General features: G+C 45.6%; 5 protein-coding genes across 5 annotated transcripts; all 5 read right to left on the reverse strand.

The window, feature by feature from the left end:
• Nucleotides 1-354: 354 nt before the first annotated feature.
• Nucleotides 355-2,689, reverse strand: TRUGW13939_03979 (uncharacterized protein; the record flags this gene model as incomplete). Its single annotated transcript, XM_035487157.1, has 4 exons — nt 355-439; nt 504-564; nt 617-2,094; nt 2,157-2,689. 4 exons carry the CDS (start codon nt 2,687-2,689, stop codon nt 355-357), a joined length of 2,157 nt encoding a protein of 718 aa, XP_035343050.1.
• Nucleotides 2,690-3,470: 781 nt separating this feature from the next.
• Nucleotides 3,471-4,988, reverse strand: TRUGW13939_03980 (uncharacterized protein; the record flags this gene model as incomplete). The annotated part of the gene is made up of 2 exons (XM_035487158.1): nt 3,471-4,708; nt 4,766-4,988. 2 exons carry the CDS (start codon nt 4,986-4,988, stop codon nt 3,471-3,473), a joined length of 1,461 nt encoding a protein of 486 aa, XP_035343051.1.
• A 439-nt stretch (nt 4,989-5,427) lies between these two features.
• TRUGW13939_03981 (uncharacterized protein) lies at nt 5,428-6,386 on the reverse strand (the record flags this gene model as incomplete). Its single annotated transcript, XM_035487159.1, has 3 exons — nt 5,428-5,613; nt 5,697-5,925; nt 6,163-6,386. 3 exons carry the CDS (start codon nt 6,384-6,386, stop codon nt 5,428-5,430), a joined length of 639 nt encoding a protein of 212 aa, XP_035343052.1.
• A 1,158-nt stretch (nt 6,387-7,544) lies between these two features.
• TRUGW13939_03982 (uncharacterized protein) lies at nt 7,545-8,810 on the reverse strand (the record flags this gene model as incomplete). Its single annotated transcript, XM_035487160.1, has 1 exon — nt 7,545-8,810. The coding sequence occupies one exon, from the start codon at nt 8,808-8,810 to the stop codon at nt 7,545-7,547; it is 1,266 nt and encodes a 421-aa protein (XP_035343053.1).
• A 345-nt stretch (nt 8,811-9,155) lies between these two features.
• Nucleotides 9,156-10,556, reverse strand: TRUGW13939_03983 (uncharacterized protein; the record flags this gene model as incomplete). Its single annotated transcript, XM_035487161.1, has 5 exons — nt 9,156-9,368; nt 9,480-9,541; nt 9,601-9,654; nt 9,713-10,331; nt 10,470-10,556. 5 exons carry the CDS (start codon nt 10,554-10,556, stop codon nt 9,156-9,158), a joined length of 1,035 nt encoding a protein of 344 aa, XP_035343054.1.
• Between the last annotated feature and the right edge of the window lie 2,808 nt (nt 10,557-13,364).

The raw sequence follows: 13,364 nt of genomic DNA on the forward strand, positions 1-13,364 counted from the left end.
ATATAGTTGAACAAATTGATATCTGGCTTTTGAAGATTGCAAGTGATATCTTGCCATTTGCTTCGGTTATGAGGGTATATACATGTCATGTAATAGTATTATAGATAGTTTATTTTCCGCGTTGATTGTGAATTTATCTTTGCTAGAAGTCATCTTCTGTAGTTTTCTCGTACCTGAGGTTGCAACGGAATGAAAAGATATAAATGATATCTTAACCAGGTATATCCCGAACCCAGGAGTCTAGTGCCGTAGCCTAGTGATGCGTATTCGCAACCCAGGAGTCTTCTATGTCGAATCATAATGCTCAAGATCTGACAGCGCAGACGGCTGTAGCAGATCAAAATCTGTCCCAACTCAAAGTAGCTCGCTTGCGTCAGGATATCGTAGATCAGCGTGCTCTTCCAAAAAGTCCATCCAATGTTTGAGGAACTTGCTACCCCTAAAAAAAAGTCAGATATTTTCTCTGATAGGATGAATCACTGAGACAGAAAGATGTTGCATACTTGCTGATTGTTTCGGAATCCCCGCAAACGCAAAGATGTCTCTTGGGACGTGTCATAGCAACTATAAATTGGAATTAACTGACAGTTCTTACAAACCCAGCGATGTTGCATACCGTTTAATCGACGTTTCTCTCCTAGAAACCCGACCTCGTGTTTCTCATTACTCCTGACCAAACTAACAACAATCGCCTCCTTCTCTCGTCCTTGGAAACCGTCCACACTTCCTATTTCAATACCGGGGTATTTCTCCTTCAAGGACTGGGAAATCAGCGCTACTTGCGCGTTGTAAGGAGTCACAACGGCAATATCTTCCGCTTTGACCCCTGCATCTATTAGACCCTCCACATGCCTAACGGCCAATGCAGCTTCCATTTCGTTGCTTTTGCTCTCGCCGAGCAAGCTGCTCTTCTTCGTGGCGTCTTCGTCTTCGGTCTTTTCTGGAAAGTCGCCCCCTTGGGTGTCTATGAAGACAACCGGCTCCCGCGTGTCGTCATTATCTTCCACTCCATACGGAAGATCCTTCAAGAGACGCTCTTTCACTGCATCTGCTGCCATAAGTTTACCCTCGTAAAGCTCATCGGACGGAAATCTCATGATTTTTTCATGCATTCGGTACTGAGTTGTCAGCATTCGTTTGATTGATGGGCCATGCAGGTCGAGCAATCGATCAAACATGGTCTTCTCAAGGGTGATTCCCTTTAAAGCAGGCGAATTTTCACTCTCGGTATTTTTGGGCTTTTTATTTTCTGATTTCTCTTTTGTTTTCATGTTTGTTGATTTGATCGTGGGTGGCAGTTGTAGGTGATCACCTGCTAGCACTGCCCTCGGGGCAGATAATAATGGAATCCAGCACTGCGCTTCCAATGCCTGACTGGCCTCGTCGATGATGACAACGTCGAATTTCTGGGTTTTGAGCTGATAGCCGCCCGCGCCGTGTAATGTAGCAAGGACTACTTTACTTCCCGTCACCAAGTTGTCGACGCATTTCGACTCTCGCTGCCTGAATTCCTTGCGCAGTTCCTTCAAATCACCATATATTTCCCGTCGCTCTCGACCGTTCCTTGTCTTGCGGATGCTTGCTTGTTTCTGATCAATCTCCTTCCTCACATCCCTGACAATCTCTGCGGCATCTGACGTTTGCGTAAGGACCTCGAGAGACTGGCTCAAGACTGACGGAAGAAGTCGAGCAGGGTGTCCGACTCTCACAATCGGGACTTTGTGAGGAGTAAGTCGTTCGACGATGTTGTCGACTGATATGTTGGACGGCCCACAGACTAATATCCTCTTGTTCCGGCGAGTTAGTTGTAGAATAAGCTCGATTAAAGTGTGTGTCTTTCCGGTTCCTGGAGGCCCATGGATCAAGGAGATTTCTTTCGATGCCAAAGCAAATCGTATCGCCTCTTTCTGGGAATCGTTCAGAGTCGGATCGATAAAGTCCAGCTGGCCAATGGAATCGTAATCAGGAGACGATGGCGTCTGATGGCCAAACAGAACCCTCATAAAGTACGTGTGGTCTGATTCTGTCATTTTTTCCATCTTCTCCATGGTCTGGTTGAGTCGTCGATGTGTCACGTCGTTGGCAAGTTTCACTCTATCGTCACAATATGCTTAGCCAAATCATATCTATAATTGCATGGAGAAAGCACAACATACAGCCACAACTTCTTCCCCCAGAGGTCATCCACTACCTCTTCCTCTGCCTTTGAATTTGATCCACCACCACCACTCTGTCCAAAGGCAACCGAAAGACCCTTTTCCGACACTTTTGTAACCACCCCCTCGGCCCCATTACTCGAAGAGCCTGGTTTGGACCCATCTTTGCTCTCCTTCCCAGGTTTCTTCCCCGACGCAATTTCAAGAACGCGGACAACATCTCCAACCCTAATTCCATGAGCAGCTAAGCGCGGTTGTCCGTCGCCGCCTTCGCCGTCCACCGACGAGAGCACCGCTGCGTCAGGCTCAAACTCGCCCACGACTCTTCCGCCCATACCCGTTCGGCATTGCGATAGTATGATACCCGTGAGTGCATATCCCGAGGCTTGTAGCGTGCGGCGCGTGGCCGGCGAGACTGTGTTTGTCGAGCTTGCGGCGAGCGCAGACGAGAGCTTTTCGGCTTCGTGCTCTTTGAGTAAAAGGTCTCGTTGTGCTTGGGCGAAGAGGGGGATTGGGACGGGTGTTGGTGCCATTTTGTGTGTTTGGCGTTTTAAAATATCACATTCGAGTCATGGCTGCTGCAAGCTGATATCGCTGATAATGAAAGAAATAATTATTCGGTGTAGCTCCCCGCACACCTGATAGCTATTCCCCGCATTCGCTGGATTAGTCATCGTGCTTGAATAGACTCGAAGCTGGTGATATACAATCAAGTTAAATTTCTAGGGATCAACTCATACTAATAGGATCTAGGTATATATTTGTTAAAAGGATGTTTTGCGTGTCGTCGTTGAACGTGATATCAGAGGCGTCGAAAATCAGGTCAACCACCACACTATAATTTGTCTTGAAAGTCAATACTGCGGTCTCAATTGATGATGAAAATATGGTGTATAATTTCAAGTTTAGGAAATGATATAATAATGGTGATATACTGCATTTTAAGGTATACTGAGGGGTTTGCAATTACTGGATTAGAAAGAATATCGAGTATACTGAAATTGAAGTTGACTTAGAATGTAGCTAGAATGACGCTGAATATGATTTATAACTATTAATGATGAAAACAATCGTATTAACCCAAACCAGATGAACCAGGTGCTGAAATATGAGCTATATGATCCGAAATGCGAAACAAAATAAGATAGATGAATAAGAAAGTCTTTGGAAGATAGGCCAAAGACTGTAAATAGAACCTTTCCCAACAAACCCCAGTAAATATGATTGTGCAACTATGCAACAATACCAAGAAAGACCGCTAGTGACAAGAATCGGCCATCCAATGATCGAGATCCAAGAGCTGCCAATAGGCGCTTATGGTGCTAGATTTTCCTTAGCGTTTGCGTCTTCGCGCTTTGTGTTGGCTTCTTTGAGCCGAGCAATGAGTATTTTGAACCGGTCAACGAGCATCTTAGAAGAACCATAGTCCTTAGAAAAATGATCATGTTCTATGTTGAGTGTGAGGCGCGTTAGGTCGAACTTTTTGCACATAAAGTTGGCGATGTGAACATATCCATCCCTAGCACAGGTTGGTTTGATGTACATAACGATGCGTCGAATGAGTTGTACATGCTTCTGTGGAATTTTTGATATGATAGAAATTGTTTTATATGGATGGCCGTCAAAGGCAAAAGTGTTTCGAGTAAAAAAGACATAGCTAGCCATGCTGTACATGAACTTGCTGGTCAAGAATATCGGGACTGGTGAAGTGAAGCAAGCACAGGTGGTTGAGTACGACGATCTAGAGACACAAGAGCAACCTCTGGCAAAATGAGCTGAGCAATCCGAGCAGCATGACATTTTATGCGAAGGGCCGAAGAGCTGTGGGAAGTAAATAATTCTCGGCAGATAGATGTATCCGTTTTTAGCCTCCTCACTTAGTCGCATTGAATCCCAACGATTGACCAAGACTTCCTTCAAAATCATCTCTTTGATTTCATTTGGCAAGTCCATAAACCGGAATGGTTGTGAAGTGTGCTCTTTGGGTATAATCGTTTTCGCGGCGGCGTCCCCTGCAATTTCTAAGATGGAGCCTGGGCCGGAGTATTCGAAGCGAAATGCGCAGGAGTCAAGCATCTGGAAATTGTTTCTCATTTTATCAACAATCTCGCGTGTCACCATTTCATCAGCGACACGACATTCAAAAACGTAGTGTTTGAGAGTGCCTTGTAGCTTTTCTCCAACATAGTCACAAAAGCTCTTGTAGAGATTAAGGGCGGGCTTTCTCTTGTGCGTACCCTTGAGTTGACGTCCGTCATATGATTTCAAGACAACTTTAATTCTTTTGAGGCTATATTCCAGTGGAGCCATACGCGCAAATCCTCGTAAGGTTTGTTTCAACCCCATCAAATCTTCCATAGTGCGCAGAGTGAAGGCAAGCGAAAACTCTTGAAAAATAGCTTTGTGAGTCACTTGCCTAGCCTGTGATGAAACTGCAAGCATCGGTAGGAAAGAAGTGTGGGCGCAGGGTCGTCGTGAGAAGGAAGAACGATGTAAGGCGCATGTCACAGTATCGGTGCTCGTGGCTCTCATCGCGGCATGAGAAATATTGCCTGCGAAAGGCCGCACGGGGCGGTGATTTGCTGTCACTAGATCGATAGTTCAAGGACAGATGATGCCTGCGTAACGGAATATTTGCACCCATACTTCGAAAGATAACCCAAGGAACCGCTCATCACCGTTGTCAGAGTTATGGTGAGATATAATTCCCATGGCATTTTGGCTCACGGAGAAGTCGGACACAGAAGAGGAGGAGGATGGGGAGCCGGATGAAGCAGACGAGGGCGAGAGTTCGCCCCAGGGGTCACCGAAAAGTTTGGGTTTTTTCGACATTGTTGCTAGTCGTCAGAAACGAAGACCACACGGCTAAGGATTGTGATCCAAGTGCTGCCTGAGATTTTCTGTAGAAGAGAGGTGGGTTGTAGACGAGAGGGGGGTTGTAGGAGAGAAGGAAGTTTGTGGAAGAGAGTTGAGTTTGCAGAAGAAATTTGAGGTTGTAAAAGAGAGGTGAGACGTGGTGGCTGGGAAGTGAAGATGAGGAGAGAAGAGTTCGAGTCAGTCAATGCCGCTGCCCAGTCAGTGTAGTGACCTTGGGAAGTTGTCTCATGACATTTCTATCTTGACATGAGCTTCCTCGGTCATAATAGGAGAAAAACAACAAACACACGAGAAAACCTAAACAATACAAAACCAACCCTGATAATTCAATCCATTACACGCCATAATAAACCTAATATAAACATAAATCATGCTTCCAATAAAGAGTCAAAGGCTACAATAATGCCGTCGTGTCCCCTTTCGGCCCTCCAAAGTGCCACTGGGCAAATGTCTTGAGAACAGCCTCGTCCTTTGTGCGAAAATCAAATAGGTTGGTCGGACGCATCACCAGAGAGGTGCCGTCAAAATAAGCTTCAATAAGACGAGCATGCTGAGGGCCCATGAAGGAGAAAAGAAGGACCTGTGGGATGGATGCCATTAGAATATACATTCTCTTTCCTCGCAAAGAAACAAAAAAGAACTAAACAGTAGAAATATACTGACTGGTGCAATCATATGTCCCATGAAGCTAGATAGCCTCAGCTGTGCCCCACTCAATTCCAGGGCAATCATTGCCTCTCCTCGAAGAATTCGACCGTCTGCGCCATTTAGATTATTATAAATCACGGCTTTCACATGCGGGTACGAGGGCCCCTTGATATGATAAGCGAACATAGCCAAATATTCAGGATATTTATGCTTCGTCATGCCCACAAAAGGCCTATCGCCGACACTAAAGGTTTCTTGTGAGAAGAAGCCCAAGCTCGGTAAACGCATTGAAGTACAGAAAATTTACCTGACATTAGACTAAATTGGATGGCGAACGATTTCATCTTTTCCAAGCCAAGTGCAGGAGCAAATGTATAAAGAATAATCATTAATCACATTACGTGCACAATCCATTGGTCGTTTGCGGTGTGGCTCAAGTGAGTCAAAGTCACAATACCCCTCTGGCGTTTCGCTGTCATACTCAGCATCAGGATTCAGCAGCACAGAGGTAGGAGATGGTGTAAAAAATATAGGGGCATTGCCGGATTTTCTGTCTAAATCCATAGGCAGAATCTTGATATTGTGCATCTTCCATTGATCTGAATCAAATCCATGTTCTGGGTCATCTAGACGCGCAACATGGTTCATAAGTGCACGAAGTGCATCCCGATGCTTGCGGCGTTCTAGAGGCTCCGGGATGGGCATGTTGGATATGACACAAGAATACAGACAGGATGCGAATTGAAATAACAAGAGAAGAAGCAGTTTGCAGTCTTCCTTTATACCCTCGTCTGTTGTTGTGTTGTTGTTTCGTGTTTTGCCGGCAGGGTGGCGTTGCTAGGCAGTAAAAGTTTCACCGAGCTAGCCTTAGGTTCAAAGATTGGCAACGACCAGTTTTTACTTCTACGCGTTTTGTGGAGGACCTACAAAACAGAATTATTCTGCGACGTATCGGCAATATGGTAATGTTGCAAAATGCAAACGGTTGCAGACCACCTGCAAGTTGGAGAAATCTGATACGTTTATATTTCTTGATACGTTACAAATTGAATTACAATTTATATAGAAATCACTTGAGTTTTGGTGTTCTAATTACAAAGTAAGAAGCTGCAGCGAGGCCTGCGCGCACCGATTTGACACTCCTAAGAACCCTGCAAGCTATTTAGTGAGGCCATATTGGGGGTATTCACTTGTTCAAAGGATGTTTTGTGTGTCGTTTTTTTGGCGTCTTAGGTGATCTTTTTGACATCCGCTTTGACTGTTTTCCAAAACAGCCAGTATTGTCCTTTAGGTTCTTGATGGGTCTCGAGATAATGAACTGTGTATCCTTGTTTGTCTAATGCAAGAATGAAGCTTTCAAAACAAACGTGGAAATTCTGAGTTGCATTGTATTGGCGATTAGAGATAATCGTGGCGATCTGATTGAGTACCGATATTGTCGGTATATGATATTGAACAGCTGCACCAAAAGACTAAAAGTCTTTTGGGTAGTCAATCTATGATTTATCCTCAGGTGCCAACACTTCTGTGGACGTTTGGTGATTTCGTAGGCGATCCAGGAGGTCGGCCTTTCCAGAGACAGGCAAGTCGAGCTTGGAGCATTGGCGTTTAAACTCTTGGACGGTCGGAGTCTTCATTTTGTTATTAGTCGATAAAGTCTGGCTGTAATGATGGAGGTAATAAAGGAATTGCGTGGTGCAGTACCAAGGATGTAGAGCGTAGGATGTAGAAGAAGGAAATCAAGACGACGAGAAGGAAAGAAACCATGGCAGGAAGGAGCGAGCGGCAGGATAGGCAGCCATTGTTGGCTCGGCCACATTAGGTCAAGATGATGAGATGAGAAAAGCCGGCCATGTGAGGTTGTCATGACATTTCTATCTTGACATGAGCTTCCTCGGTCTTCTCTTTCTTTGCTTTCGTGACTAGGGCCTTGATTTCGCTTTTGCAAAGTCCGGTACCGGCCAAGTCACACTCTCCACACCGCCGGGCAGCTGACAAGCAAACCGTCTGGCCTAGGCCAACCAACAGTTTGTTTATTTCATGCCACTTGTCCTTGGGGAGCCATGACTGGAGCGCGACACGGGTTTCTTCTGGATTCTTGGTGCTATGCCAGCCCCAAAGGTTTGTAATGCGATGTACATGTACATCAACGCCGATTCCTTCGTGTTTGCCCCAAGCGGCGCTCATGCATAGGTACGCCATCTTGGGACCCACCCCAGGCAGCTTCATCAACTCGTCCGCGGTTGAAGGAATATCAGAGTCATATTTGTCTCGTAATAAGATAGCCGTTTGTTTGATATATTTGGTTTTGTTGTTGTGGAAACCGACAGTGCGGATTAATTCGTTCAACCGCTCGGGGGAAACTGCGAGAATGTTCCCCAGGTTTAAGGTACTGTCTTTCTTCTTGTCCTCAAGAAAGACACTGTCTTCGTCCTCTTCCTTTTTGATCTTGGGCGCCAGGATAGACTCGCCTTCTCCAAGCTCCGTATGCAGTCGCTGCATGGCTACGGCCGTCACCGTGTCCTTTGTCTGAGAGGATAGCATCAGCGCAACAAGAGTCTGGAATCTCTGATCCTTGGGCGATGATGCCCGCCAGTGAAGCTCTGCACAACCCATGGTGTCCACCGGGGCAGTCGGATTCTCTGCTCTCATCTTCTTGACCGTTTCATATATCGTATCCCAATTCGAGGGCGGCTGCATTTCCACAGAGCCATTTTCGAGTTTGACCTTTCGAGCTGGTTTTCGGCGTTCTTTGGTTGCGCGAGGTTTGTTATTCGATGTCTCCTCTTTTATCGACGTCTCCTCTTTTATCGTGGCTTTTTCTTTCTTGACCCGTCTAGCAACCGAAACGCTGGATACACCTGAAGCTATGCTCGTAGACGGGGTTACGCGGCGTCGCTTTTTGGCTGGAGGCTCCAGCAAATCCTCAATGTCTGCAGTATTGGCTGACGAGAGAGACGAAGTTTCGTCATTGGTTGAGTCTGAAGCTACATGTGGAGATACCAAGCTAGGGGCAGTGGTGGAATACTTGAACTTGTTCAATGCACTCGAGCTGCGCGTCTGGCGGCTCGTTGATGACATGGCGTGCACGGCCTTGGCCGTATCCTGCGAGAGCCGGGATGTTCTCATTGCGAATTGACGAGAGACCAAGAGTGTTTAGTTGACGTTTTGAAGTTGATTGACGATCGAAGGGCAGTTGCCGTCGCGAAAAATGTGGAACTTCGGGATCTTGGCATATGCTTACTAACTACGCTTAGTGGCATAAATTGTGACGAGTCAGTTCCTAAACACTAAGAGTACTCTGCAACGAGAAAACCAAATATGGGAGGGGAAAGAGGAAGAGAGAACACCCCTCAGGCTAGTTACAGGAGAAATATTCCTTTGTGTGCGCCAGTATATTCCCTTTATGGTTCCGTATAAGGTTATTCCCATCTCAGTAGTTACCGCTCTCGGTTACCTTACTGCCCTGGTGCCTCAGACCACCACTGCCGGAGGACCGACCGACGCCTTTTTCTTGCCGTCGTCCCCGTAGAGATGTAGCTCGGCGTAAACCAGAGCAGCAATATCATCCTCACATTGGGCTGCGGAGTAGATAGTGGTAGCGGGTGTATTGTCGTTTTCGACGGCATCCTTCACTCTCTGAAGCTCGGCAGCGAAATATTGAGTAGGAACCGATGCAGGAACAGACTTCTCAACGACAAGTATTCACTTGTTCAAAGGATTTCTTCCGTGTCGGTCGTTCTTCGGGACTTAGGTGATCAAAATTTTGACATCCGTTTTTTCTACATCCCAAAACACCCAGTACTGGACTTCAGGTTCTTCATGAGTGTCGAGATAACGTCCGGTGTATTCTTTTTTAGCTAATGCAAAAATAAATTTTCAAAACAATCGTGAAAGTTTTGAGTCGTAGAGTACTGACGATTGGATACAATCGTGGCGTACCGGTCGAGTACCGATATTGTCGGTTCGTACTCTATGGGAAAATTAGACATCTATTTTTTAGAGGGCGGACAGTTGAGCTAGAAGCTTACCGATGGTAGTAGCGACTACCGGAAGGACACCGTACAGTTTCCGAAACACTGAAATGTCGTGGCGTGGATAAGGACCGGTGTACAGCTCAGCGTCTCGTTTAACGTTTCCAGAGTGCACGATATTGTTGCCATGCTGGATAAAGTTTTTGTCTGTAACGTCCGACTGGTTCAGAATATCCCGTTTGTAGGTACTAATGAATCGGTGACGAAAGTCTCGGAAACCGACGGCAGTACGTTCGAGTTCATTGGTTTTCATTTCAAGTCTGGCGGTAGCACGTTGGAGTTCATCGGTTTTTGCGTCAAGTCTGACAGTAGTACGTGCCAATTCCTCCCGGAATTCAGACATTTGGCTGTCCATAGACGTCCAGAAGCGTCCTCGGGTATTGGTGACTACTGTGCCGGCAGATAAGTATTCTTCATGAAGATGATCATTTTTCGCAGCGTTCTCAAGCTCTTCGCGAGCCATTTCGATCGTATCAGCAGCGTCGAGTGGAATAGACGCGGCGATCAAACAGTGAGTCTCGTCTGAAATAGATAGATGTTGTACCGCCGGATCTTCTGTCGGCGCTCTGTCGTCTGTGGAGGTTTGGTGCTTTCGTATACGATTAATGAGGTCGGCCTTGGACAGTCTGAGTCTTCATCTTGTTATTAATCAATCAAGGCCGGCTATAAGCCGATGGAGGTAAGGAATTGCGTGATGCAGAATGTAGGATGTAGAACGTAGGATGCAGAACGTAGAATGGGGAGTTTGACTTACTTCTTGGGAAATGTAGACGAGAAGGAAAAAGCGAAAACCATGGCAGGAAGGAGCGAGCGTTTTAATGGCGGCAGGGTAGGCAGCCATTGTTGCCTACGGCCGGCCACATTTGGTGAAGATGATGATCAGCGCATTGAAGAAAAACGTTGGTAGGGCAGTCGATGATGCAAGAGGGAAATATCTGTGCTGAGCTAGGCCTACTTCTACCTAATATAGAAGGCGGTATAGCAAGTATAAATATTTATAAATAAAGCTTTTTATATAACTATTATTATAATATTTAATATAGAATTATAAGATTTTAAATAGAATAGCTAGTTAAAGAGACTATTCCATAAATTTAGATTAAATTAATCTATATTATATTAATCTATCTTTTGTTTTGGCATCAACCAATATTCGGAATCTTGGTGGACGCCAAAACAAACTTTACTCCTGATTATTCTGTAGCAAATTCTATTTTAGACATAAAAGGCCTCTGTTTGGCCCTTATCGGCATCAAAGTAGGGAGTTATAGATAAATAGTTCTTGATATGGAGCAATTCATTCTCCATCTTAGAAAACAGATCACTGTACGAATTGGCGTTAACTATGTAACTCCATAGAGAACTTTACCCGTCATAACAACCCCTGTTTCCTCCTGTACCGCCGTACTCCTATGGCTATACACACACCTTATATCTGAACAATCATTAGTAGAATTTCGGTCAGCCTTCTTGCTCTTGTAGCACTGCGCCTGCCGTGCTAACCACCACAGAGCATCAAACTCCTCATCCGTGAGCGTATTATGTGCGTGATTCCTTTGACACCTCACAACACACTCCCCACGAAGGAATAGATAATAGCACAGAGACTTCTTCTTGATAAAAAAAAATCAAAAAAAAGGAAAAACAGAATTTCTGCTTTAGGATGTTATTTTTTATCCTTTCCACAACTGTCTCGTCAACTTATAGTGGCCTGTCAACCCGACGTCCACCCTCATCCTTTAATATCGGGCCTAGCCTTTCCACTTGTGCTGCAGTATTATGATACCCCGTTGGTGGTGACACTCGCCCCGAGGGCACTCCTGAATCAGTTCTAATTCCACGGGAGGTAGGTATACCTGCAACCCCCAATCGCCACGTTCCTTCTGAGCCCGCCGACAACCCGGGTTGATTAACTTCGTTGAAAACCGAACTAAAGCGCGTCGTCTTCAAACCCAGATTCCTGATCACAGCCGGGAATGGGCTTCCTTCTAACAGAGTTATACGTCCCGCAACCTGCTTATCTCCAATAAATGGGCCGAGAAAAGGAGCGTAACCGGTGTCATGTCCACACGCGAGTATTACAGGTCTACACTGGAAACTTTCCACATAGAATTTGACACTCTCTGTGAGTATAACATAAATTAGAACATATATCTTGGTAAGGGGGGTATTAAGGCAAGGGGAAATCGATGCTCACTTACCCCGGATTTTGGAATCCGCTCGCTCCTTTCCTGGCCCAACATCTACAAAGTCGAAAAAAGCCTGGTGATTATTAAAATTGGCCATAAACACCATCAACTGGCTAGCATCTTTTAGCCTTCCCTTACACTAGAGCACTCTACCCAACCTATTTATGTTCGCAAACGCCCTCACTTGAATATCTACTCTATTTGGGGCCTCTATTACCTCACCCACATATTCTTACAAAGCAGCTAGGAGAGCGTCTGCCGCGTCTTTGCCGCCCTTCTCGCCCCCGCTGATGTACCTATCATGAAACTTTGATAGTTCTGTGTGTTAGATAAACGAGCACTAAAAAGGCTCATTTAACATGGGCCTGTTTACTATATAGCCATCCATATTAGCGTCTATTAGTATGATCACGAATGGCTGTCTTCTGAGCCTCTTCTTCTACTCCCTGTTCTTCTGGGCCTCCTGATGTAGACGCCTCCTTGCCTCGCACTCGTTATCTAGATCAAGCTTTGTCTGCTTCAACAACACTTTTATGCAGTCGAGGTCCTTCAAAAGCTCCTATGATTGTGAGTATTGATTTAATATTGTTCGAGCGAGGCTCCTAGGATAAACATACCTCAATCAAGCCTATGCCTCGATCAACCTCTCCAGCGAGACCCACTCGGATATTGGCGAAACGACCATGAAACCCTTCAAACTCCGTATCCATCTTAACACAGACAACAAGACACCGGCTGTCTACTGTATGTGACTATACTTTTTTGAGGACGAAAGTGGGCGACGGGTCGACGGCAAGTGGGGTCGTATATGGTCCACTCTGGCGGGGTTGGGCTCCAGATCCTTCGATATACCCGATTCTTGTCCTGCTCAGGCCGCACAGTGTGCGATCCAAGTCGCACCAAGCCTCTCTATCAATTGATGATTCGACATTTTCCAAATTCTGTCATGTCAGATCATGTGGCAACTGTTCCGCATAACAGCACACCCCGCTCGATGATTTTCAGCTTTATTATTTAAAAAGAGGCTTAACAGGCATATCTGAAATACTACCGGAAATATGGCTCATATCGGAAATTGTGTCCTTGACATACCAGTTCCCAAATCCGTGATGAGTATATTGACAGTGCCACCCGTCTGTCTCAGCAAAATCGAGGATCTACATATTCTCGATCTTATCAAGGATTTTGGCCAGGAGTTTGATTGCTGCCAGGATGAAGTTAGACAGGCCGTTCATCTCGCATCAGGTCCGTCCGATGTGATGATAATTCTAGAGCGGCCCTCATGCTCGCATGAGTATACCCTAACAACGGAGGAAATTGTTCGGCAGTCTCCAACACTGAATGCAGTTGATGAATTAATCAAATTTTCAACAAAAGGAACGCGAAGCATTTACACTGTATCTGTCCTCGATGCGTTTATGTTGAAACCTAATAACAGGCCAATGATCCCAGATCAAAGA

This window comes from Talaromyces rugulosus, chromosome II, assembly GCF_013368755.1.
Source record: "Talaromyces rugulosus chromosome II, complete sequence".
NCBI classification, from domain to species: Eukaryota; Fungi; Ascomycota; class Eurotiomycetes; order Eurotiales; family Trichocomaceae; genus Talaromyces; species Talaromyces rugulosus.